Source organism: Danio aesculapii, chromosome 24 (assembly GCF_903798145.1).
Source record: "Danio aesculapii chromosome 24, fDanAes4.1, whole genome shotgun sequence".
In the NCBI taxonomy this organism is placed as follows: Eukaryota; Metazoa; Chordata; class Actinopteri; order Cypriniformes; family Danionidae; genus Danio; species Danio aesculapii.
The window spans coordinates 403,990-431,849 of NC_079458.1; the positions used below are offsets into that span (position 1 = coordinate 403,990).

The 27,860-nt window shown below is 36.9% G+C and overlaps 2 protein-coding genes across 5 annotated transcripts in view; one reads left to right on the top strand and one right to left on the bottom strand.

Annotated features, from left to right (window-relative positions):
* The window catches only part of arhgap28 (Rho GTPase activating protein 28), a 53,796-nt gene extending 34,755 nt beyond the window's left edge, over positions 1 to 19,041 (top strand). For all 4 annotated transcript variants that reach the window (XM_056450820.1, XM_056450821.1, XM_056450824.1 and 1 more), the window contains exons 5-15: positions 585 to 757; positions 3,652 to 3,817; positions 5,352 to 5,443; positions 7,239 to 7,316; positions 7,568 to 7,727; positions 10,154 to 10,236; positions 11,877 to 12,074; positions 12,535 to 12,660; positions 16,074 to 16,201; positions 16,277 to 16,341; positions 17,807 to 19,041. In XM_056450820.1, coding sequence (XP_056306795.1) covers positions 585 to 757; positions 3,652 to 3,817; positions 5,352 to 5,443; positions 7,239 to 7,316; positions 7,568 to 7,727; positions 10,154 to 10,236; positions 11,877 to 12,074; positions 12,535 to 12,660; positions 16,074 to 16,201; positions 16,277 to 16,341; positions 17,807 to 17,898 — 1,361 coding nt within the window. In that variant the 3' untranslated portion in view covers positions 17,899 to 19,041. The remainder of the gene's footprint in view (positions 1 to 584; positions 758 to 3,651; positions 3,818 to 5,351; positions 5,444 to 7,238; positions 7,317 to 7,567; positions 7,728 to 10,153; positions 10,237 to 11,876; positions 12,075 to 12,534; positions 12,661 to 16,073; positions 16,202 to 16,276; positions 16,342 to 17,806) is intronic.
* Positions 19,042 to 19,252: 211 nt separating this feature from the next.
* Positions 19,253 to 27,860, bottom strand: part of lama1 (laminin, alpha 1) — a 96,319-nt gene continuing 87,711 nt past the window's right edge. The window contains 6 exon segments of the mRNA XM_056450898.1: positions 19,253 to 20,789; positions 23,073 to 23,289; positions 25,691 to 25,824; positions 26,843 to 26,996; positions 27,580 to 27,732; position 27,860. The exon segment at position 27,860 is cut by the window's right edge and continues 189 nt beyond it. Coding sequence (XP_056306873.1) covers positions 20,638 to 20,789; positions 23,073 to 23,289; positions 25,691 to 25,824; positions 26,843 to 26,996; positions 27,580 to 27,732; position 27,860 — 811 coding nt within the window. The 3' untranslated portion in view covers positions 19,253 to 20,637.

Genomic DNA, 27,860 nt, shown 5'->3' on the forward strand with positions numbered 1-27,860 from the left:
ACACGCCCATACATGCACAAACAGCACACACACACAAACCTACACATGTGCACCAATCCACACACATTTAGTGCTGTTAAATGATTAATCGGGATTATTCTTATCCAAAGTTTGTATTTACATAACGTGTATGTATATATATATATATATATATATATATATACATATATATGAAATACAAAACCTAAATATTTACATACATATACAGTATACATGTTTTAATATTTCATAAATAAGCACAGTACACATATAAGTAAATAAAAGCCTTTATTTTGGATGCAATTAATAGTGAAAAATCAAATATTAAAATACTAATAAATATATATATATATATATATATATATATATATATATATATATACATATATATACATATAATAAATCACCATTTATAAAAATATAATAGGACGTACAGTGAAAAATACAGTACTAAAATAAAAATAATAATATATTTTTTCAGAATATGTTTTTTCTGGAGAAAGTCTTATTTTTTTATAGTTAGTGTTGGCTGGAGTAATTTAAATAACATGATAAGCGGTCTGGCTTTCTGATGTGGATTATCTGTGGTTTATTATTCTGTACAGCTCCTCCAGCATGTCCCGACTTCACTACAGCCGACAGCAACGGTTCCAGCAGCACTTTAAGGACCATCGATCTATCCTTTTCCACACCGTATTCAGACGGAGCTCGAGGTCAGCAAAAATTACGAGAAACGCAAGAATGCAAGAAGATCCGGAAAGAAGACAGGGAATTACTGGTGCGTTCACTGAGAATGATGTGTGTTTGAGTTTATAACAGTAGCTTTATAGATCATATTGAGGGATGTAAACAATAACAATGGCCCTTACGTACTTATTGTTTTAGTTTTTAATTTTCTAAAGCTTCTGAGAATCCCTAAAGGTCCACTTATTGATATATAATGTAATGACAGCTGTTTTAACATTGAGATATGATTGATTTGCCTCTTGTTAGTTATTAAAATAGTTTAACAAGCCAGAAATGTTCATAGGCCAATGGCATTTCCACATTGAAAGTCTATATGTTAATGCACAATGACAAATTCAAGATTCATGACCCTTTAAAAACAAAAAAACACTTTTCTTCTGCTCTCCAAATGATGCTTATATCTAGGTAAAAATATATGGAAACTGTCAAATATAATTACAGTTGAATATCGCATGTGTACATATGTGTAACTATAGTAAACTGTAAGATATACACTGCTAAAATGCTGGTTTTGTCTTGTTTGTAGCTTAGATTCTGAACTCAAAAAGCATTTTCTAGAGGAGTAAAACAATACTGTTACGAATCGGACGCTAACAACAGACGTACAGATCCAAATGCAGTTTATTAAAGGACAGGTCGTACTGGCGAAGGTCAAAAACAGGAGCAAAACAATAGCATAAAGGTGGTCAAAAATACAGGTGAGAGGTCAGGCCAGGCGGCAAAAGAACCGGGCAAGACGGGAAACAGGCTTCAGAATGTTCGTGAAGAAACAGGACTCGGCCATGAGAATGTGAAGTGTATATATAGTAGGGTTGCACGGTTTAGTACTTTGGTAGCACCACGATACTATGGCTCCAAAATACTGGCACTGCCACTGTAGTTTGTAAACAGTAGTATCGTCATAAGGGGTTCTACAATATGTTGCATATGGAAAAGTCACTCAAATGTCAGAAAATAATCAATAGACCACTTTATTTTTTATTATTGCAATAACAACAAACGAGTCACAGTATATACAAAAAACAACAACAACAGAAAGTCTGCAATAATAAGGGAATTCTGAATTGGATTGAAGTATTATGACATATAAAATATAGTATTTCTGAAAATGTGCTTTATCTAGCGGAAGTAATCTTCAGCGGATAAAACACTGATGGCAATTACAATAGTTTTGTTTTCAGAAATAATGAGTCAACATTACATTATTTTACTTAAAAATTTGCCAATGTGGTAATAAAATAACTGTTTTAAGTTTGAAATTCCTCATTTGCTTGTTTTAAGGAAAAACTCACTTAATTTTGACTCATTATTTCTGAAAAAACAAAACGATTATTTACTTTTTTACTGTATAATTTACTATTAAAATGTATATACCCAGCAGGCACACATCATAAGGTGTTAATATTAGGTTAGATTTAGGTTGTGACGTCAGGTGACCAAAATCTAATGTCTAGCCAGCATCTGAGGACAAAATTATTTTGATGTCCAATAACGACGTGAAATGGCGTTGATATTTGGTTGAGTTTAGGTTGTGTCAGAAAGTGACCAAAATCCAACATCAAGTCAACATCTTAAACCTGGTCGTCAAATACTGATATTTATTCGTCAGGTATGGCAACCAACATTAAGCTTTAACATCATCAGATGTTGATATTTGGTTGATTTTATGTTGGACGTTGGGCATTAATGTTAATGTAAACCCGATTTTCATTTCCAAACAAAAAGCGAACATCGCTACAGTATAACGTTGGGATACAACCTCAATCTGACGTCATGCTGATGCCCTGTGTCTGCTGGGTAAATATAGACCAGAGGTGCCTAAACTCTGTCCTGGAGGGCTGATGTCCTGCAGATTTTAGCTCCAACTTGCCTAAACACACCTGCACACGGATGTTTTTAGAAAGCCTAGTAAGAGCTTGATTAGCTGGCCCAGGTATGTCTGATTCAGTTGGAACTAAACTTTGCAGGACACCGGCCCTCCAGGACTGAGTTTGGACACCCATGTCTGGTATGGGCCCATGTCATTGGCCCATAAACCTTTCCTGCTTGTTTTCAAACTATTTCATAACTGTAACGAGGCAATTCAAGCATAAGTTAATATTAAATCAGCCATCATAACATTATTTATCAATATGTGGCTCTTTTTGGATTCTCAGAAGCTCTAGAAATTAAACATGTAGAACAGGAAATACGCTGGGACCTTTGTTTTAGTGTAAAAATTGCTCAAAATGGTCTATATATTGAATTTTTAAACATTTGTAGTAGAAACAAGTCAAAAGGCATTTTTTCCAGTATATCAGTGATGTAAATCTGTATTTTCATCATCATTACTGCAGTCTTCAGTGTTCATAATCCATCAAATATCACAACAATAGGAGGATCTGATGATCAATAAATATTTCTGATTATTAATATTAGTGTCGCACTGCAAAGATGGCTTTTCTTACTTACAGTTTTTGTCTCATTTCTAGTCTAAATATCAAAGAATTCTTAAATCAAGAAGCATTTTCTAGACCAGCACAGAAATAATGAGTCAAAATGAAGTGAGTTTTTCCTTAAAACAAGCAAAATAATCTGCCAATGGGGTAAAATAAATTATTTAATATGTTTTAGGTTTGAAATAAGTTTATATTACTCCTCTGGCAGATTATTTAGCTTGTTTTAAAGGAAAAACTCTCTTCATTTGGACACTTATTTCCAAAAACAAGACAGTATGTGTTGCTTGTCTATCTAAAGTGCTTCTTGATTTCAGAATTTTGAGATATTTGGTCTAAAAACAGGGTAAAGCTCAAAGTAAGAGAGCATGTTTTGTAGTGTGAGAGTCTCTATATAAAGCCTGTTTTCCTGGTTTTCCTGGCAGTGTTTGCTGAAAGCATGTAGAGCTCAGACAGTGCTGTATAATGAGGTTTGTGGTTTTCTCCTCAGTGTTTTCAGGTAGTAAAGCCCAGACAGGGAGACACACGAGTGATGGATCTGTCGTCAGACGATATGAAGAAGATCGGCTACATCTCTCTGATCGAGCTCACCACATTCTACAGCAACCTGGGCATCGAGGTCAAGAGGAACCGAGTGGTGCACAGTAAAGCCAGAGGTGCGGATTATTTTATTTTAACATCTCTAATTCTAACCTAATATCACGTAGCCAGAGCTCAGATTGACTGCTGAAGGAGCTGTGGCTGCCTTGAATGGTCAAGCCCCGCCCACTGGGTTATTTGACAGGTTAACCAACCAATCATGTTTCGTTTTTTACCGCGTCATGTCTGTGGGTGTGATAATGTCCTCAGAATAACAGTCCTATACACAATCGTGCATCATTCATTCACAAACATCTTTAAATGTTTCCAAACATGACAAACAGCATCTGATATAATGGGCATCGAGATGAAGAGGAACCGCGTGCTGCACAGTAAAGCCAGAGGATCAGCTCCTTCAAAATGCTTGAATTTAGACTAATAATTGAGATGATTTCATAGAGCTGTCTATCCGCTTAAAATAAGTGTACAAATTAAAATTTTAGATTAATTAATTAATTAATCTTTGGTTTAGTGCCTTATTTATCAGAAGTCACCACAGCAAAATGAACCGCCAACTATTCCAGCATACGTTTTACACAGCGGATGCCCTTTTAGTTAAATATAGTTCATCAATTCCCCTATAGCGCATGTGTTTGGACTGTGGGGGAAAGCGGAGCACCCGGAGGAAACCCACACCAACACGAGAGAAACACCAACTGACCCAGCCGAGACTCGAACCAGCGACCTCAAAGAGGAAATATCCAGTGAGCGGCAGTTCTGTGGGCACAAATGCCTTGTTGATGCCAGAGGTCAGAGGAGAATGGCCAGACTGGTTCCAGCTGATAGAAAGGCAACAGTAACTCAAATAAGCACTCGTTACAACCGAGGTCTGCAGAAGAGCATCTCTGAACACACAACACGTCCAACCTTGAGGCGGATGGGCTACAGCAGCAGAAGACCACACCGGGTGCCGCTCCTGTCAGCTAAGAACAGGAAACTGAGGCTACAATTCACACAGGCTCACCAAAACTGGACAATAGAAGATTGGAGAAACGTTGCCTGGTCTGATGAGTCTCCATTTCTGCTGCCACATTCGGATGGTCGGGGCAGAATTTGGCCTCAACAACATGAAAGCATGGATCCATCCTGCCTTGTATCAGCGGTTCAGGCTGGTGCTGGTGGTGGTGGTGTAATGGTGTACCAATTGAGCATGGCGTCAACGCCACAGCCTACCTGAGTATTGTTGCTGACCATGTCCATCCCTTTATGAGTTCGCTGTACTCAAATGTGCAGGCGACAAATCTGCTGCGACTGTGTGATGCTATCATGTCAATATGGAGCAAAATCTCTGAGGAATATTTCCAGTAGCTTGTTGAATCTCTTACATGAAGGATTAAGGCAGTTCTGAAGGCAAAAGGGGGTCCGACCCTGTACTAGTAGGGTGTACCTAATAAAGTGGCCGGTGAGTGTAGATGCTGAAACAATATATTGTGCAGCACTAGTCTTTTATAATAGTCTTTGCACACACATTTCCATATGCATTTTTTCATGTTGGTAGTTTTGGTTTTCTAGAATAACCCTGGTGTACGCTGTGGTGTTGTTTTCCTGCAGATAGCGGGATCTTCGGTGTTCCTCTGATGACGCTGCTGGAAAACGACCGGAAGAAATACCCTGGATCGAGAGTTCCTCTGGTTTTCAAGAAGGTATTTTGCTCAGTTTTTCTCTCTCGGGTTGTTAGCAGTGAAACAGGAAGGTTGTGATGGAGATTGCAAGCACCAGTTTTTCCGGAAAGTTCCCCGTCAGCATTTCTCAGATCCTCCCGTATCCTCGGACGGCGCTTTATCTCAGATTCTCTTGACCCGCCGGCCCACGCTCAGCTCCGTTACGAAGGCTTTTCCACAAAACAAAGGCGGAGGCCAGAAGTGCTCTGCTTTCTTTTACACCACCTCGATGTGTGTGTGTTTAAGTGGAGCGATCGAGGCCATTTATTGTTGCACTCCGTCAGTGCTTGAGAGATTTACAGACGAAACGTGGATTAAAACACTGTAATAAATCTGATCCCTCAGAGGGAAACATGGTGTTACCACAGTAAATGTCTAAATAACAACATTACCATAGTAAAGGTTTATAAACATGGTGTTACCATGGTAAACATCAGAAAAACATGGCATTACCATAGTAAATGTCCCCAAAATATGGTGTTACCATGGTAAACATCAGAAAAACATGGCATTACCATAGTAAATGTCCCCAAAATATGGTCTTACCATGGCAAACATCAGAAAAAACATGCCATTAGCAAAGTAAATGTCCTGAAATTATGGTGTTACCATGGTAAACATCCGAAAAACATGGCGTTACCATTGTAAATGTCCCCAAAATACGATGTTTCTATGGTAAGCATCAGAAAAACATGGCATTACCATAGTAAATGTCCCAGAAATATGGTGTTACTATCGCAAACATTAGAAAAACATGGCATTACCATAGTAAATGTCCCCAAAATATGGTGTTACTATGGCAACCATTAAATAAACATGACATTACCATAGTAAATGTCCCCAAAATATGGTGTTACCATGGCAAACGTCGGAAAAACATGACATTACCATTGTAAATGTCCCTAAAATACGATGTTTCTATGGTAAACATCAGAAAAACATGGCACTACCATAGTAAATGTTCCAGAAATATGGTGTTACTATCGCAAACATTAGAAAAACATGGCATTACCATAGTAAATGTCCCCAAAATATGGTGTTACTATGGCAAACATTAGAAAATCATGGCATCACCATAGTAAATGTCCCCAAAATCTGATGTTACTATGGCAAACATTAGAAAATCATGGTATCCCCATAGTAAATTTCCCCAAAATATGGTGTTACTATGGCAACCATTAGATAAACATGACATTACCATAGTAAATGTCCCCAAAATATGGTGTTACCATGGTAAACATCAGAAAAACATGGCATCACCATAGTAAATGTCACCAAAATATGGTGCTACCATGGTAAACATCAGAAAAACATGGCATCACCATAGTAAATGTCCCCAAAATATGGTTACAAATATAGTTTAACAAATACCATAGTTAAAATTCTGAAAACAGTGTTATCATGGTAAATGTTTGGAAAAGCACAGTATTGTGGTATATTATCACAGTAAATATGAAAATATGGTGTAATCATAGTAAATAAAAAATGTAAAGTACGGAAACCTGATGTTATATTAAATGTTTAGAGAAGAGTGTTACCATAGTAACTGTCCAGAAAACGCAGTGTTACTGTAGTAAATGTATTACTATAAAGGTTAAAATAAAACGTGTTACTGTAGCTCATTCTCAGTGTTACCATATTTACTTTAATAACATCTTGTTTAACTATAGCAAATGTCCGGAAAGAATAAGATTATTGCAGTACATGTCCAGAAAGCTGTGCTAATGGCCAGGTCATGTGTCTGCTGTGATGATGGTGTATGCGTGTATGTTTTCAGCTGTTGGCTAAGCTGGAGCAGACCGGGTTACAGACTGAGGGAATCCTCCGGGTTCCAGGATCAGCAGTCAGAGTCAAGGTAAATAACCCTTCAGTACATTACACTAGATAGTGGAGCTGCACAATCTATGGTTTCAGCATCTGCAATAGTCAACTGCAGGATCTGTAATGATTAATCTGAATTACAGTTGACCAGGAGCCACAGAACACAGGTGATTTGTAGAGTCACTGCTAAGTTTCTCCAACAGAAACTAGACGGTTATTTTAATACTACATTGAAGAATAAACTATGGGTTTAATAATAATCTTGTGTGTGTTTTTGCTCGACAGCAACTGCGTCAGGAGCTGGAGCTGAACTTCTATGAGGAGCGCTTCGACTGGGATCAGGTGCACCAGAACGATGCTGCAGGTTTGCTGAAGATGTTCATCCGTGAGCTACCGTACCCGTTACTGACCCAGCAGAACCTGCCGGCCTTCATGGCTGTTCAGAGTGAGTATAAACCGTACTGTCAGCCAGAAAACACGGGCCGAGCAATACAGACATAAAAACTCAATTTAGTTATCAGATCTGGATTCCTTTGCTGAAGTATGTAGGTCCCACACTGCAAATAAAGCTTCTGAGCAATGCCAGTGTTATGGATGAGACATTTACAGTAAAAACTCAAACATGAATTAGCATAGAAAGTCTGCGTTAACATTATATTGTTTATTTTTTACAGAACAATTGACCACAGAGTTAAGAGATCAGAAAAAGATCAATCTGTAATCATGTTTTGTACTTTAAATGAGGAAAATAAACATGCGTTATGGATGTGACTAAAAAAGTCTGCTGGTTTACCGTATATACAACATACTTTGTAGAAATTCTGTCAATTAAACCGCACAACCCAAGAGAAACGATGCTAATCTGAAGGAGAAGAGTCGCTCACTATAGAACAAACATGATTGATTATATTTAATTGAATATTTTCACATTTCTGAGGGAAAAGTCTCGTTATGGATGTGACTGATGTGAAAATGCCACTTTAGTAAATCAAATATAATAGTTTGAAAACACTGACAGATGCATTTTTGAGTATTTCTAAAGTACTGTCAAATACTTGCTTACCCAAAAAACCCAGAAACGGTTTCTGTATTTTGATGAAAACTTCATGGCAAGGTTGACATTTGCACGGAATTGCTCTTAAGTCAAAACATAAAGAAATCTTAAATCAAGAGGCATTTTCTGGACAAGCAAAACATTCTGTGTTGATTTGAGAAATATTGAGTCAGGATGAAGAGTTTTTTATTAAAACAAGCTAAATAATCTGCCAATAGGGGAAGCAGAATAATCCAGTTTTTTTGTTTTGACTTAACATTATTTCACTTCCTTCATTGTCAGATTATTTTGCTTGTTTTAAGGAAAAACTCTTTATTTTCACTCATTTCTGAAAACAAGACTCTATTTTGTGCTTGTCTAGAAAATGCTTCTTGATTTAAGGGTTTGAGATGTTTGGACTAGAAACAAGACAAACACAAGTAAGAAAAGCATTTTTTGCAGTGTAATTTGGTTATGACATGTATTTTCTTTTATGGTTTTATGCTCATCACTGTGGTATGATTGCCTACATCAGGGGGTCTCAACCTTTTTCACTTCAGGGCCCACTTCTTTTTCCAATCCATTTTTGAAAGCCCACCTGTCTGACATTTTCTCTAAAATATTCATATGAAATGCTCATTTAAATTTTTATTTATATATAAATAGTTTTTTTATAAATATATAATATAATATATATATAAATATATATATATATATATATATATATATATATATAAATACTTTATTTATATATATATAGTATAAAAATATATAATTTTATTTAAATTTAATTATATATATATAATATATATATATATATATATATATATATATATATATATATATATATATATTATATATATTTTTTTTAAACACACGAATTCAAAGAGAACCACAGGTCAACAGGGAGATTGCAAAAGACCAGCTTCTGCTTTAAACTGGGCTGACTGAATATCTACTATTAAATATCCACTCTTCATAAATATACAGACAAATGTAAAATACAGTAAAACACCCTAAATCTGTTGAATTCATTTGGACAACTATGCGGATATGTTAAATAGTTCACACAAAAACACACAGAGAGACTTTCAGTTTCACTTCACACAGAGTTTGTGAATGAACAGACTGATGTGTACTACTGCAGACGCGATCGTGAGGCTGGTTTTGTGCTGAGTTTGAAGTAATCAATCAGAGAACAGGAGAACATGCATTACTTTGATCATTTTAATATAGCATATTAATAATGAAATGCAGAAATTAAAGTTTAATATTGAGAGTTCATTTTGAGTTGTCTTGTGGTCCACCTGCAGCATCACTGAGGGACACTAGTGGCTACACCATCATTTTAAAACAATACAAATCTGAAAATCTGATGGAAAATATAATGGAATGGTAAAATTAAACAAAAAATCCAGTCAATTTGGGATTTCTTTTTTTTTTACTGAATTTTGAGGGACAAAACATATTTTATCGCACGTTTTCTTCTGGTTTGAGCTGATGAAGCCATTGGAATCTTTTTGGCTTTAAATAATACTTCTCTCATTTACATACATTGCTTTCTAGACATTAAAACAACTGCTTCTGCTGCTTCATCTCGCAAACTGATCCTTTCTTATTATATTATTCCTCTTTTTCTGTATAGTCATGAACACACTTGTCTGTAGAGCGAATAGTTTGACCGTTTTCTGTATTTCTAGCCATTTCTCCCGTAGGAGACTGAATCAGTCATAAAACAATCGCAAAAACACACTTCCACATTGCAGAATAAAGTCATTAGGTGTCTCCATCACTGCCTGTCCCACACTCATCTGTCTGTCTGTCTGTCTGTCTGTCAGGAATCTCCTCCCCGAAATACCAGATTCAGGCTCTTCATCTGCTCATTATGATGCTTCCAGAAGCCAACAGAGACACACTGAAGGTCTGTTGATCTCACACACACTTCTGAATATCAGCAGATCTTCGACAGCAACATTTTCTACAGGATGCTTAACAGTAATATATTTGTGCATATACAATGTAGAAAACAATGAATATATATAAATATATAGAGCAAGGAAATGTTCACAGTATTTCCTCCAATATTTGTTCTTCTGGAGAAAGTCTTATTTGTTTTATTTCAGCTAGAATAAAAGCAGTTTTTAATAGTTTTAAAGCCATTTTAAGCTCAATATTATTAGCCCCTTCAGCAATATTAGTTTTGGATTGTCTCCAGAATAAACCACTGTTATACAATGACTTGCCTAATTACCCTAACTTTACCCTAATTAACCTAGTGAAGCCTTTAAATGTCACTTTAAGCTGTATAGAAGTGTCTTGAAGAATATCTAGTCTAATATTATGTGCTGTCATCATGACAAAGAGAAAATACATCAGTGATTAGAGATGAGTTATTAACACTATTGAAACTAGAGAAATTGAGGAAAAATACAAAACAATTGAAATTTAACAGAAGGGTGAATAACTCTGACCTCGACTGAATATAAAAGTGTTTTCACATGGCGTTCTGTGCAGTTTCAGGTCAGGGTTTAGCAGTATTTGTAACTGCCTGTAAATAAAGCAGCAGAAGCCTCTGGAATGTGTGTATAGACCTGAGTAATGTGTGTTTGTGGAGTGTTTAAATGAACGTACTGTGAGCTGAAGTTGCTGAACCGGTTAGACGAGTGGCATTAATCTATGACACACACACACACACACACACACACACACACACACACACCTGAGAGGGAGATTCAGGGTTTGTTGACGTCATGTTTGCTGCCCATATTCTCATGTGTAAACTCAGCGCTGATTCGGCTGAATGTGTGTGTGTGTGTGTGACGTGCTGAAATCAGCTGAAAGCAGCACAGATGCGGGTCACGGGTTTGACTGCAGGGAATGAAGGAATAAGCCCTCAATACAGAGCAAATGGCTGCATGGAAATGTGATGGTTTCCTGCAGGGTTGCCAGGTTTTCACAACAAATAACCAGCGCAATGACTAGACCCACATGGAATCTGTGTGGGCCATATATTTGCAGATTTGTTTTATCCCTATTATGTTTTTGGTCTGTGTTTACTTACACTGCAAAACATGCTTGTCTTGCTTAGAGTTTGTGTCTTTTTCTAGTCTTAAATATCTAAAAACTTTTAAATCAAGAAGCATTTTCTAGAAAAGGGAAAATATAGTCTTGTTTTCTGACATAATGATTCAAAATTGAGTTTTTCATTAAAACAAGCAAATAATCTGCCAATGAGGGAAGTGAAATAATCTTCTGTCAAAAGGAAAAACAAGTTTTTACTCACCCATTTGTCAGATTATTTTGCTTGTATTAAGGAAAAAATCTATTAAATTTGACTCATTATTTTCCAAAACTATTATTTTAGTGTTTTTCTCGTCTAGAAAATTCTCCTTGATTTAAGAAATTTCCGATATTTACACTGGAAACAAGACAAAAACTCTAAATAAGAAAAGTATTTTTGCAGTGCACTGGAAACCCGTGGACTTGGCAACCTCATCTTCCAGTTTTAATGTGAACGTAATTTCAGCAATAGTGAAGTAAAGCTGATGGTGTTTGTTTCAGGCTCTGCTGGAGTTCCTGAGGAAAGTGGTGGCGTGCGAGGAGAAGAACCGCATGAGTGTGTGGAACGTCTCCATGATCGTGGCCCCAAATCTCTTCACTTTCAGAGGCAAAAACGCCAAACAGGAGGAGATGAAGAGCGCCGTGGCTGCTGCTCAGATAGTGCGCGCCCTCATCAGTCATCAAGACCTGCTGTGGATGGTGAGCGGCTATATTAATAATGAATATTTGGCTAAATCAGCGGTGCAGCAATGCAGACTTCTCACAGTTGAGTTTGGTTTTGGGCAGTGTTGGGGAAACGCATTACAGTAAATGCGAGTTATGTATTAGTATGTAGTAAATATTAGTAATATTCAAGTTACTTTATAGTTGAGCTTTTAAAAAACTAAATGGTTTAGTAAAATGAACGTCGTCACGTTGAATCGAGCAATGTATGAGAGAATGCAGGAGCAGACAGAAAGCAGAATGACTTTGGTTTACATTTCTGCGATGCTGGAAGTATTCTCATTATTCTGAACACATGAAGAAAGGGGGATTATAGTCTCGATGCACACTGATTTACTGCACTAATAAGACTAAAGATAAGACTCGTTAATGAGGTGTTTCAGCTGACTTGGGATCATCATGTATATTGTTGATTTCTGTCTTTTGACATGGGCAGGTTCCGTGTTTTCTGATCAATCAAGTGAGAAAAATGAACGATGCTGCAATGGCCAAGAAATCGCTGAGCTCCGAGAAGAGCAAACGTGGACTCTTGAGCCGGTGGAAGGACCGCGAGCGCAGTGAAGTGAGTGATCGTGACATTTAAAACCTCACATGAGGGGGCTGATACTTAACTGCAATAATACAACTATTGCACACAAAATAAAACCTGTATTTGCATAATATCTGTGCGTGTACAATAATTACGCATAATGCACAAAAAACAGGGATTTTTTAATTATTAATCTTGACTAATCACATTCAAAACTAGTCAGCACATGTGTGTGTGTACATTTATTATTTATATTTATAAATGCACACTTTAAAATATTTACATTCATTCATTTTCTTTTCGGCTTAGTCCCTTTTTCTGGGGTCGCCACAGCGGAATGAACCGCCAACTTATCCAGCATGTGTTTTTACGCAGCGGATGCCCTTCCAGCTGCAAACCATCTCTGGGAAACATCCACACACACTCATTCATACTCATACACTACGGACAATTTAGCCTTCCCAATTCACCTGTACCGCATGTGTTTGGACTGTGGGGGAAACCGGAGCACCCGGAGGAAGCCCACGCGAACGCAGGGAGAACATGCAAACTCCACACAGAAACACCAACTGACCCAGCCGAGGCTCGAACAAGCGACCCTCTTGCTGTGAGGCGACAGCACTACCTACTGCGCCACTGCGTCGCCTAAAATATTTACATGTATATTAATATTATATATATATTGTTATATTTTATATATAAATACACATGTAGCCTATATAAATTTACACAAGGTTGTGTCTATATATACATAGTTTACACAGTACTCACTAAATTATGTAAATGCAAACTTATTGTGTGATTAACTGTTAAACAGCACTAAATACAATATCATCAATTCAATTTAAATAATTTTTAATAAAATAAATAAACCATTAAATTGTTTAATCACGGCACCGTCATAAAGTAAGTCATCTGAGGTAATGTTTACATTTCACACATTGTGTTCATATCACAATTATATTGCAGGAAAACAATATATATATTGATTCATGATTATGAGCCAAGATCTGAACATACATTATTAACATATTTCTTCCAGAATTGTAAAAATATCTGATAAACAGCAATTGCTTCCAGTAGGCCAACAAACATGGTCATTTTTGATTATATCAAAATATTATAGAGTATTATAACTGGCTTTCTGGGCAGCAGTATTAATATAACCGGTGAAGTACCTACTTAAGTACTACGGTATCAAATCAAATCTATTGAATTGGTACGAGCATTTAACGAGTAGACTATCTGATGATAAAAACAAGCATTTAATTATAAGGTATAAGTAGTAACACTATCTAATGAGTACTATACCACACCAGTACATTATTAAACATACATATATAGTACATAATATAGTACACAAAACAGACATAATATATTCAGATATATTTGACTACAGCTCATCTCTGCGTTTCCATGGCAATACATAACGTTAGTTCCCCAGACGCGTTATAACACGGTAATAAACGTTCTCTTTTGCGTCACTCGAGCACGTTTTGTGTGAACGGCCGCTAAACATCTCAGTCAATATGAATCTGAGTACTAGACATCCAACATATTAAGAGAAACAAAGTGATTAACGTAATATACCTGCGTCTGTAGTGTTTTCCTCCTTCAGAAAATTCTGGAAGGTCCATTCTCTCCGTGTCTTCTGCTGAGTGACGTGTATTTTAAAGTTACAACGTCCTCCAGGTGATTTCAAATAACGCGTGCGTCAGATTCAGCGGGGAAACCCTCAGTCGCCGACGGGCTTTGTAAGATTGTTGATCTTTTAATGATTGTATATGATCTGAACGCCTTGCTTTCTTCCTAAATCATTCGCTTTTTAAATTATAAGCCGTATAATAATGCGTAACTGATTCGCAATCATTTTGGCGCGAATCTGCCAGCGGAGTGTTACAGAAACGGTGAATAGTCCCAGAATGAGGGCCAGTGTTGTGCCGCGAGAAACGCACCCCTTTCATAGACTTTAATTAGCGTTCAAAAAAAAAAAATAAATAAATAAATAAAATCAAGGGTCAAATTTGATTTAATCGTAATATGAGTATTATTTAGATGGATAAATCAAGAACACGAAGCATTATAAAACGCACTAGGCTTACAAATAAATCTAAAAATATTGACTGTAGTGTGTAGACCGACCACCAAAATAATGAGCCTGTTTTTGTGGGTTTTAAAACACTGAAACATGGAAAACAAGACGTTGATTGTGTTGTTTTCAACTAAACCACACACTAAACAATTATATTTACTTAATCTCAGCTATACACACCGGCCACTTTATTAGGTACACCTGTCCAACTGCACGTTAGCGCAAATGTCTAATCAGCCAATCACATGGCAGCAGGTCACTGCATTATAGGCATTTAGACATGGTCAAGACGATCTGCTGCAGGTCAAACTGAGCATCAGAATGGGGAAGAAAGGGGATTTAAGTGACTTTGAACGTGGCATGGTTGGTGCCAGACGGGCTGCTCTGAGTATTTCAGAAACTGCTGATCTACTGGGATTTTCACACACAACCATCTCTAGGGTTTACAGAGAATGGTCCGACAAAGAGGAAATATCCAGTAAGCGGCAATATTTTCTATGCACACTTTGGGTCCATTAGTACCAATTGAGCATGGTGTCAACGCTACAGCCTACCTGAGTATTGTTGCTGACCATGTCCATCCCTTTATGAGCACAGTGTCTCCATCTTCTGATGGCTACTTCCAGCAGGATAACGCACCAGACTGGTTTCCTGAACATGACAATAAGTTCACTGTACTCAAATGGCCTCCATAACTCAATCCAATAGAGCACCTTTGGGATGAGGTGGAACGGGAGATTGGCATCATGGATGTGCAGCCGACAAATCTGCAGCAACTGTGTGATGCTATCATGTCAATATGGAGCAAAATCTCTGAGGAATATTTCCAGTAGCTTGTTGAATCTCTGCCATGAAGGATTAAGGTGGTTCTGAAGGCCAAAGGGGGTCCAACCCGGGACTAGTAAGGTGTACCTAATAAAGTGGCCAGTATCTTCTGTAAGGGAAGGGTTCCATTCATGAAACTATTATTAAAAATTTGTATCAATTTAAGTTAATAGATGCACATTTTATTGACTTTGTTGAGAACTTATTGTTTTTAACATAAAATAAATGAACTAAAAAGGTGTTCCCAAATTATTTTTCTTACAATTATGACATATTATTCCACAAAATAGTTTTTATCTCACAATTCATAAGTAAAAAGGAAGTGATATTACTGCATTTCTATATAATATTTCTATATATTTCGACTTAATTGCATTTCTTATTTGATGTCTTGCTATCTTGCGACTACATTAAGCTAAAATGACACACAAGGTTGCATTTACATTTTTTATTCCATAGCAGAAACAGGCTATCATAATAACTGCCTGAATTATCAAAAGTATTAATAATAATTCACATTTTCTCTCAGGTGAAGGATCTTCGTGACGGGGTCATCAGAGTTAATGCGCCGCTTCACGCCAAAGTTTCAATGGCGATTCAGCTGAGCATCGAGATGAAGGCCAGAGACATCACTGCGCGTTTTGACATCGAGAAAGGGTTAGTGAACGAAAAACACCATCGTTTAACGTATACCATCATATAACCCACGTTAACCAGTGAATGTGTTTGCAGACGTGGATCGCGGAGTGGCAGTCGGCGACAGAAACAGCATCTGTTCGAGGTCGGCGGAAACATCGGTGAGCGCATTATTATTACATACGATACATATACGATAAAGGAATACTAGGGGCGTGAATCACAGGTTAACTCACAATACAATACGATCTCGATATTTTGTAGATAATAATGATATAACACCAGCAATTTTGTGATAGACGATATTTCGCAAGAAAAATATCAACGGTATATCCAACACAATCTCACGACAATTCATAACTTTTGACTTATTGGCTAATTCGTATGAATTCGTATGATCTAATTCGTGCAATTTAGTAAGATCTGCTCATCCCCAATGATGGTTGGGTTTAGGGGTGGGGTTAGGTGCCACGCCTTCTTTTTTAAATCGTAAAATTTTGTACGAATTAGCCACTAAACTGACATAATGTAAAATACTTACATTTTCTTGTGAGATCAGGTTGGTATATCGCGATATCTATAACGAAGATAGCGTCAAAAAGTCACATGATGCATTTATTTATGAACAATAAATCGATTTAACAGAAGATTAACAATTAATGTAAATAATAATGTAAAGTAAATGTTGTAATTTTTTACAGTATTTAAGTGTTTAAGTATTTTCGCAAGTAGATTAACGTGAAAAACCTTTAAATAGATGCAAATTTCTGCATTTGCCACAGTCACGTCTTCTGCTCAAGTTTAAAATTTCAATTCAAACTAAAAAGTCGAAAAACATCCCGCGATTAATTTAGAGGGAGTGACGCAATGCTATACATGTGACGTAAACCTAGCATAACAATTTATTGTACAAAACGTTTATTGTGAAACGCACATATAAAGTATTAATTATAATATTTAGCTATTATTACATTTTTATAACATTGTCTACTATGTTACCTACACACGAAAATGGCGTCTTTGTAGTAAAATGCAACACGATTTACACTGTAGTAAAAAGCAAACAAACTAACTGGGTAAAAAGTCAAAGTTATAGTTACAAGTTCTAATTATAGATGCAGATTAGAATTAAACAATATATCGTTTGAGCATCGATATCGCAGTGTGTGTATCCGCAATAGTCTTAACGCAGGATTAGATTAAATATAATATTTAATCTTATATTTTAATATTTATTACATATTAAAATGTAAATATATTATTAAATATGATATTTATACAATGATGAGCATGTTATTTTAAAGTTATTTATTTATTTTTATTTTAAATTAATAAAACTTTTTTATTTTTGATCTGTCGTGTTTATATATGAGGGTAATTTATTATATTTTATGCAAATGCACTGCATAGACAATGACTTTATCATCCCAGTCGATCTAATTTAATCAAATCTTTCCAAATAGAGCTACTCAAATCATCTGCAGAGATTATATTCATATCACAGCAAAACAAACTATCGCAATATCAGATTTTCCAATATCGTGCAGCTCTAATACAGATATATTCGACAGTCTGTATCATTGTGTGTAAATCATCTATTAAACTTTTTGTTTTTGTTGCCTGCAGGCGAGCGCTGCCTGGATCCAGATGCATGTCTACTAGACGTTTACCACGCTAACCCTCATTGTCAATGGGTGTTAAAGCCCCGCCAAACCTGAGACGCCCTGAACATGTGTGTTTACTCAAACCCAAAGACCCCTAGGTCAAAGGTCAAACATTAGGATTCACACTGAGATGCTCAATGCTGGTCATTGAGCCTGTGTGTGTGTGTGTGTGAGCGCATGTTTCATCACTTTAGACCACTAGCCAGTGTAAAAAAACAAAAAATAGCATGTACATAACATATTTATAGCACTAATTTATCCAGCTGTACCATAATTCTTTTGTATTGTTTATATACGCTGCATGTCTGAGATGAAGCCGTGAGAATTGAAACACTACAAACCCTGTGAAGAACAAGAGTGAAGCGCACCAAAATCACATTGTTTATTTTAAAAAGGAGAAGATATCTCAGATTATGTGTATTATTGGGGGTGAATTATTGTAATGGAGAATGTTTGAGTTGAGTTTTTACGGTCAAAATGAAGGTTTTGTTTTTAATACTGTGAATTTGTGTTTAATTCTCCATTAATTTCTCCATTTGATTATTTACACTATGTAAAAAGCTGTGATTTTGGTGTGACGTATGAGCTGTTCTTGTACACTGATCTGCACGGGTGATTATTACCTCTAATTAAACCAGATGAATATTAATGCCAACGTCATCAAACACTAACTGGATTCATGAAGGACGTCCGGAAACTCTCATATTTATGAACTCTAAAAGCAACGTGACGCTTATGAGAGATGCCCAATGACTTGTGAAGGACATTTATGCACATTTTTACTTTATAGCACATCATCTTCTCTGCCAATGATCTCTGATGCTCTGATTTGTCTGATTTTTTACTTCATTTGAAAGCTGATTTTCCCGTATGTTGAGTTTTTATGCCTTTTTTATGATGTTTATACTGAATTGTTTATTTCTCATGGAAATCTTTTGTTGTTTGTCATGCTGAATGTGTTTGATCATACTGAGAATGTGCATCTTTACATCATTTAAAGCCATGAGAACATGTTTTGTTTGATTTTTAGTTTCATTGAAACCAAAACGTGTCAAACATGAGTATTAAGAAGAACAAATAGCCATGATCACGATGCCGGATGCTAGATATCTACCACTGAACTACTATCTGTGTTGTAATACTGAGTGAAACAGCAGGTCATTATGAAAGAAATGCTATTAAAGCACCTGAAACACACTCAATGTTATGCAAGATTTGTGTGTGTGTGTGTGTGTGTGTGTGTATAAACTCGCCGGGCCTACACCACCCAACCGGCAACTTTCCACATAGGAGTCAGTTGCTCTAGCAACGAGGTCAGAGGAGTGAGGTTTACCTGCACAGCACTTTACAGGCTGGCGCGCGCGCGCGTATGTGTGTGTGTGTGTGTGTGTGTATCAGCATTCAGGAATGTTCCAGACAGAAGAAGAATGTTGATGAGGCAGAGATGTTTAACTCACTCGACTAAGAAACGAGCTGCATTTTATTAACAGGACTCACATGTCAAGCCCACACGTCTGCATGTTATATGGAGCCGTCATATTTGACCCTCCTGCTGTCTTACAAGTCTGGATTATTCTAGAAGTCTTCAGTAAAGCTCTGATTTCATGTCATTTCAATCGTCAGGTGTGTGATCATGAAGAAAGAAGCTCATCTTCATCACACACACACACACACACACACACACACACACACACACTCTGTGAATGATTGGGATTTCCCTTATCAGTGTGCAGTATATTATCAGTGTTCACTCAGTAGACAACACTCGACTCTCACTACAGTCAAGGCTGTGTTTTAATAGGATTACAGCCCCTGCAGAAGTTGAGAGTGTGTTCAGCAGGACAGCATTTGTAAAAGATAAAGCAGCAGAGTATTAGTGTGTGTGTGTGTGTGTGTGTGTGTGTGTGTGTGTTGGAGTGTACATGTGTGTGTTGTGCAGAGATTTGTGTTGGAGTATGCTTGTGTGTGTATGTGTTTGAGAGGTGTGTGTTTTAGTGCACGTATTTGTGTATGTGTGTGTTTGAGGGTTGTGTGTGTGTTTTGGAGTGTGCATGTTGGAATGTGCTTGTGTGTTTGTGTTGTAGTGTGCACGTGTGTGTGCGTGTTGGAGTGTGTGTGTTTGGTAGTGTGCATGTGTGTGTTGGAGTGTGCATGTTTGGGGGGGTGTGTGTGTGTGTGTTGCAGTGTGCATGTTTGGGTGTGTGTGTGTGTGTTGCAGTGTGCGTGTGTTTTGGAGTGTGCATGTGTGTGTTTAAGTGTAGATGTGTGTCTCTGAGGGTGCGTGTGTGTGTTGGGGGTTCTGTGTGTTTGAGTGTGCATGTGTGTGTGTGTGTGTGTTGTAGTTTGCAGGTGTGTGTGTTTGGGGGGGGTGTTGCACATGTTTGTGTGTTTAAGAGGTGTTTGTGTTGGAGTGTGCATGTGTGTGTTTGAGAGTGCACGTGTATTACAGAGTGTGCATGTGTTTTTTTGGAGGTTGTGTGTGTTTGAGTGTGTATGGGTGCATGTGTGTGTTTGGAGGTGTGTGTTGTAGTGAGAATGTTTGTGTTTCTGAGAGATGTGTGTGTTGGAGTGTGTGTATGTGTGTTTGGAAGGTGTGTGTTGAACTGTGTGTGTGTGTGTCAGTAGTTTATCTGATGTATTAGTGGTGTTACAGTTGTCCAAATCTCAAGATAAAAAACACCAAACATTTGTGTTCTGCTGTTAAAATGAGTGAGGCGTAAACACACAGGAGGGTTAATATCTCTACAGTTACAGCTGTTGTGTGTGTGTGTGTTGATGTGAGAGTGTGTGTGTTTACGCAGGGCATGAATGAGGGGAAACATGCAAGAGTGTGAACGCAGAGCTGAAGTCCAGCACATCGGTGACGTGACCCTTGAACACTCGCAGATTCCTCATACAGCCACGAAACGACTGCCTGACACTCAGACAATTCTGCTTTACATCCGCTGAGAGGGAGAGAGAGAGAGAACACACACACACACACACACACACACACACACACTGTCAGTCAGAGATAACACATCGCATACGCAATCATGCTGATATTGTGCTTTCTGTGAAGAATGGATGACTGTGTGGAAATAATAATACTAATAATATACATCAATAATACATTAATGCATCATGTCATTAATAATTAAATTAATATCTAAAGAGTATTGTTAAAAACACTACCACTAATATATAATAATACTAATAAGATAATTTATAATAATATAAAACATGTTTAAAAAAACTATAATAGCAATAATAAATTTAAAATAATCTAATTTAATAATTTTAAAGTAATTTATTTAAAAATCTTTAGGGATGTCAGAGAACAACTAAAATTCAATGTTTACTTAATAATAATAATAATAATAATAATATACATAAATAATACATAAATGTTTGATGTAATAAAATGATTTATCTAAATGTTATTGGTATAAAAACTACCACAAATATGTAATAAGAAAAATATGATAAGAAAATGTGAATTAGAAATTTAGTTAAAACTGATAATAAATAATAATATAAAATGTGTTTAAAAATACTATAATAGTAATAATTTATTAATTTATTTAAAAGTAATTAATTTAAACATCATCCGGGATATCAGAGAACAATTAAAATTCAATGTTTACCCAATAATAATAATAATAATAATAATAATAATAATATACATAACAAATGCAAACAAAACAAATACAAACAAATTTTATTGTTATAAAAACTACCACAAATATATAATATATAATAAGAATAATATAAGAAAATAATAATAATAATAATAATAGTAATATTTTAGCCATTTAAAATAATCTAATTTAATAAATAAAAGTAATTTATTTAAAAATAAGTACAATTAAAATTAAATGTTTATTTATAATAATAATATAGATAAATAATACAAACCTGTATAATACAATAGAAATAATGATCTAAATAGTATTGTTAAAAAGACACCGATAAAAACAACCACAAATGACAAAGTAAGAATAATTAATTAATATTTTTAACTTAATTTATAGTCAGGGTGCGAATTACAGGGGTTTTGGGGGGTTGGGGGGGTATTGACCCCCTTAATAAACGTTTGATCCCCCCAGAAGCGCATCAAATCAACATGTATAGGGGGGTCAGCTCTGAGAAATAATTTGCTCTGCTTTGTATTTTACATGATAATGTTAATAATTAAAATGAATATAAAAAAATCTAATTAATAATATAAATATACATTTGACCACCCCTATAATATCAGTGTGAATGCATGATCGTGTCAGTCTGTGAGAAAACTCATTCAACAGTGTGAAACCTGCAGATTTAGAGCACGATGGACAACATTACTGTTCACAAGACATCATAAAATATCTGATGTTTCTACATATCGCCTAAAAGTAAAGTCAAATTAGACGCATAGTTTGACTTACAGTAACCTCAGAAGTCAGTCATATACAAAATATCCCACAAAACACTGAAAACTTTAGTGAAGTGTATTTATAAACTAATTTGGAGAGGTTTACAAGCTTATGAAAGCTTGCGACTGGTCCTGCATTATCCAGTTTATGATTCCCCAATCAGACGATTCCTGAGCCACTATAAACACCCTCAGTTCCATATATCAGCCATCTTAGTCTTGAAGAATCCCCCCTTCCACCCCTACTCCTCCTCTTTTCCTAGATGGGCGGCACGGTGGCCCAGTGGTTAGCACTGTTGCCTCAAGAACGTCACTGGTTCGTCACTGGTTCTAGTCATTACCAAGCCAGCTGACGCCCATACTTCCATACTCACTTATTCACACACACACTCATACACTACGGCCAGTTTAGTTGATCAATTCCCCTATAGCGCATGTGTTTGGACTGTGGGGGAAACCGGAGCACCCGGAGGAAACCCACACCAACACGGGGAGAACATGCAAACTCCACACAGAAACACCAACTGACCCAGCCGGGACTCAAACCAGTGACGTTCATGCTGTGAGGCCACAGTGTTAACCACTGAGCCATTGTGATGTATATAAATATAAATATATAAATATAAACTCTGAAAATTGAACTGACACTGTTTACATTTACTATGATCTTCTATGTGAAGCTGCTTTGGCACAATCTACATTGTAAAAGTGCTATACAAATAAATTGAATTATTTACTTCCAGCATCTAAGCAAAAATGATGTCTACAACAAATATTAGATTTAACAACCCTACAGTGGGTCAGTCAGAGATACTGATGCGTGGAGCAGTACCTGGATGCCCTCCAACATATATGGGGTTTTTGGTCTCTGCAGATGTGGAGGAAGAGTGCGGGTTTTCTGCGTTCACCGTCACGCCGTCCACCATTAAACTCAAACTGTGCTTCTGCTTTTTGGCCACTAGAGTGCGCCAGCGTCCATCACACATGGACACACTGCTCCTGCTGCTCACTGAGATCCGACCCGCACCGTTATTCACATTAAACACCACCTGAGATAAGCAGAAATGTGTTATTCAACATCATCAATGTGTGTTTATTTGCAGGATTCTCAATCTAATACATTTAATTACACGACTATTCACTGCCTAAAAAGTCTGAAATTGTCCCTATACACTCATTCCCTACAGTAGTCCACTAGTATTGTCCACTTGAAGGAGAGAAGGATATGATTTAGTGAATTTGAGCACTATTATGTGCATTTAAAGGATGCCGTTTTGTTTGTGTTTTGCTGTTTAATGAATCCATCAGGCAGATTACATCTACAATCTGTTCTAGTTATTTGTGTTTTGGAAACTAAAAGGAATTGCTAAAGTGAAGGATTTTGCATGAGGAGGGTACATTACTCTGATTTAGTGGACAAATATAATATTGGAGCCCAAGGGGACTTACCTGCAAATTAGACACGGCATCAAGGACAAATTTAATGTGAAGGACAACCCTGTATGTGCTTATTTACAGTCACCACAGGATGCTCGGACTGCTTCTATGTGTTACAAAATGATGCTCAATGTCAACTCAGAAGTATGTAATAATTTGAGAATGATCTGGCAAAAGGATCTGGGGATTGATATTGAGGAGAATGAGTGGCTGGACTTAATTTCCAATGTAGGTAAAAATATTAGAGGAAAGTTCATCCAGTACAAAATAATACATAGACACTACTACACACCAGCCAGACTCTATAGGATGGGACAAGCTGGAAATAATCAGTGTTGGAAATGCAATAAAGAAGAGGGTACGTGTTTACACATGATTTGGGAATGTTGTCTAGTTTACCCATTCTGGTGTAAAATTTTAGGACTAATGGAGGAGTGGCTAGGCTGAGAGTTACCTGTAGAGCCTCGGCTATGCCTTCTGGGTGACAAACTAGTGATTGAACAATGAGGGAGAGGTACATAGAAAATGGGATAATCTCTGGCAACATCTAAAATTAGGATAAATGAGTATGTACTTACAAAGGTACCACAACTTTATTTTCAATATATGTTTGCTGTACGTTTTTTTTCTTGGTGTGACAGGTGGCTGAACATGTAACATGTATCATATGTGTATGTAGTGTGAAGTGTGTTCTTTGTTCTTGCTGTTGAACAATAAAAAAAGTTGAATTATTAAAAAAAAGATGAGAGCTGCGCTCGTCGGACTGTTCATCTAGGATCTACCGCTGGATTTAATCTCACTATATTTGTTAAACGTGATATTTAATTCATCTTGTTGTCTCTATCTAATGACATTTTCCCTGACTTTGGCCTTTTGAATCTCTTACTTGTTCTCAGGTGACTGTTTTGGCTGAGCGCAAAGATAAGTTAATCATTAATGCAACCATATACACTCTGTATATTGACCGATTGCTTGCCTTTATTTCCTATATTGTATAAATTTATTGTACGTTTTATAATGGCCATTATTGATGATTAAGCTTATATTCAGCAAAAGACAGGGGGTGTTTCATATTTTCAATGAAACTGTAAGGAGGCAGTGATGTTCAAGGCTTATAAATATGCACACAGTGAAGATGACGCTCATTTATGCAGCACGACGCCTCCACATATCTGCTGTCTGTAAAGCTGTTAATATCAGAATGAAAACAGCAGTTCCTTATATCATGTGTTCAGTTTATTGTTACGATAGTGAAACAGCGTATGTATCCAGAATGATGTGAATAAGGTTATAAAGTACACTGTTCCCTTTGAAGATTTACCCGACGTGTCCTCGGGAGTCTGTTTTCCATATCAAACTTGCGAAGTGTGAACTTACAAGGAGAGGATGCAGGACTGAACTGTGTGTAGGCTGCTTAATACTGAGGAAAAGCCCCAATCAGAGAGGTGACTGTCTGCAGCCCCGCCTCCGTTTTCAGATGTCTTCATTTTCCACCACTGAGATGGAGCAGCAGCGCTTTAGAATGAAAACGGCCTCTCCAGCGTTTACAAAATGCTCCATCTTCTGCGCTCGAAAACTCCGGCGTAGTGTAGACGGATGGTGTAACGGTAGCAAAACTTATGTGTTTTAAAATTAAAACGTATTAGTGTAAATGGGGCCTGAGCTGTCTATTAGTAATGAAACAAAGGCTTCTGATTTCTGTCATGTATACACACATGACTGATAATAAGGCTAATAATAAGCTGATAATAAGCTGATAAACCTGTCAGGCTTCATTCTGAGTTAACAACCTGCTGCATCTACTTCACTTTATTTATTTTAAATTGCATTTTGATAAATGGAAACTAAAATTTAACACAAAAATCCCTGATATTTAATGACTTTGACAAAATAAAAACAATTAAAAACAGTTTCCGGACTTTCAATGTGTGGGAAAAGCCTTTTACACCTCCAGAAATGAATGACCTGTGGTGGAACACGCTGTTTACTTGACACTGTAGAGTGAACACTGACCTGTCCGTTGAGCAGCTCCAGGCCGATGGCGTCCACTTTAGTGCTGCTGATTCCTAATAAAACTCCATCCGGCGCCGTGGAGCGAAACTCCAGACTCACTGTCACGTCTGAGCCCACGTTATAGCCCTCTTTCACTGCAGGAAAACACACACACACACACACTCAGGAGAGCATTCAAGATCTGAATTACTCTTATTTTGAATGTCTAATTCTCTTCATTCGTTTGTTTCCTGTCTTTGTCTACAGAATGTACCGTCTCCATTCACTGAACACAGTTATATCATTTAAACCCAGGTAATTTAGATAAGTCAGCTGCTGATTTTCTTTTTATGATGCAGATTTAAACTACTCATCTATTTGTGAAATGTAATATGATTACAGAGTCAAGAAGGTGTAAACTTTAGATGTTGTAAAGCTCAAATGTTTCAATGGTGATAGAGTTTCCTATTATTTATAATTTGGTAAACGTCAAATAAATACGAATTTCACTGTAGCAGTTATTATGCATGTTATTTATCTCGAAATACTGTGATACGGGGCAGCACGGTGGCGCAGTGGGTAGCACAATCGCCTCACAGCAAGCAGGTTGCTGGTTCGACTCCTGACTGGGTCAGTTGGTGTTTCTGTGTGGAGTTTGCATGTTCTCCCCGTGTTGGCGTGGGTTTCCTCCGGTTTCCCCCACAGTCCAAACACATGCACTATAGGGGAATTGATCAACTAAATTGGCCGTAGTGTATGTGGGTGTGTGCAAGAGTGTGTGGGTTTTTCCCCAGTGTTGGGTTGCAGCCAGAAGGGCATCTGCGTAAAACATGCTGGATAGTTGGCGGTTCATTCTACTGTGGTGACCCCTAATTAATAAAGGGACTAAGCTGAAAAGAAAACTAATAAATGAATGAATACTGTGATATCACATTGATCAGCTTTATATCAGCCATCAGACAAAAGTGTCATAATATGGTTTCAACACCATTTCTTAAAGTTATTTTTACTGTCATTTTAATTTTAGCTAAAGGATTAAAAGTCTTGCAGTGTGTCGTTTATATTAGTTTTCAGATATAAAGTAATAAAATGGTTTGAATAGTGTGTTTAGCTTTAGTCTACTGTAATAACCACGCTGGGATTTTCGCCTGGCGTTAAACAAAATCTGCTCACTGAAAGCTGCGTATCCGCTGCCGTTGAAGAACGTGCCGTCCTGAGCATTGCTGAAGCAGAAGCCGGTGGCGTGAGACGACAGTGGATTATTGAGGTTCATCGGGATGCCGTTAAACGTCACGTCCTGCACACACGCCGCCACACTGTGGGTCACCTGATGACACAAAACAGCAAATCAGAAAACAGCAAAACACTGTGATGCTTTCACTGAGGGATGCACCAGTACAGAAAAGATCACCGATATCAATAACTGATAACCAGAGCCAGACAGAATCTGCTTTTATTTTTGCTGTTTTCTTTAAATTTTCATTCTTTATTCTTTTATTCAGTTTTAATCATTTTCTTGTTTATGCAAATCACTTTGAATTCCCATTGTGTATGAAATGTGCTATAGAAATAAACGACTGGTGTTATTAGTGAATCTTCACTCCAGAAAGGTTTGTGATCTCTGAACTTTATTAATCAATTATTCTTTTTATGGAAAATTATTTAGCATAAATAAAACATACTGCATGACACAACATAATCGAGCAACTGAACATCAACCAAAATCTAAATACCAATAAAATAATAAAACAGCGGTGGGCAGCAAGCATGTGAAGTGGTCCGAGCAGTGGCCTATTAAACTGATACGATATGATGATATATCATGCATCATATTCTTTCATTGAGGAAAAAATAACATGTTTAAGTATGTTCATAATAATTACGTAACACATATTAATTAAAATAATTACGTTTCCGATTCTCTTGGCGGTGTATGTGGCAGGAAGTCCACCGACGTACAACTTCCCCTCGACGTCTAGTGTGTGTCCTTTAGTGGAGATGTGGTCAGATTCGATACCGTCCACACTGACCATAACCGTCTTCTTACTGAACTCGGCCTTCACCTGAACATGGTTTATAATCATGGTTTATTATATTATTTAGCATATAATCATGGTGTATTGGCCTAGAAACAAGACAAGAACTCTAAGTAAGAGAAGTGTGTTAGAATGTGTGTGTTGCTGAACTGACG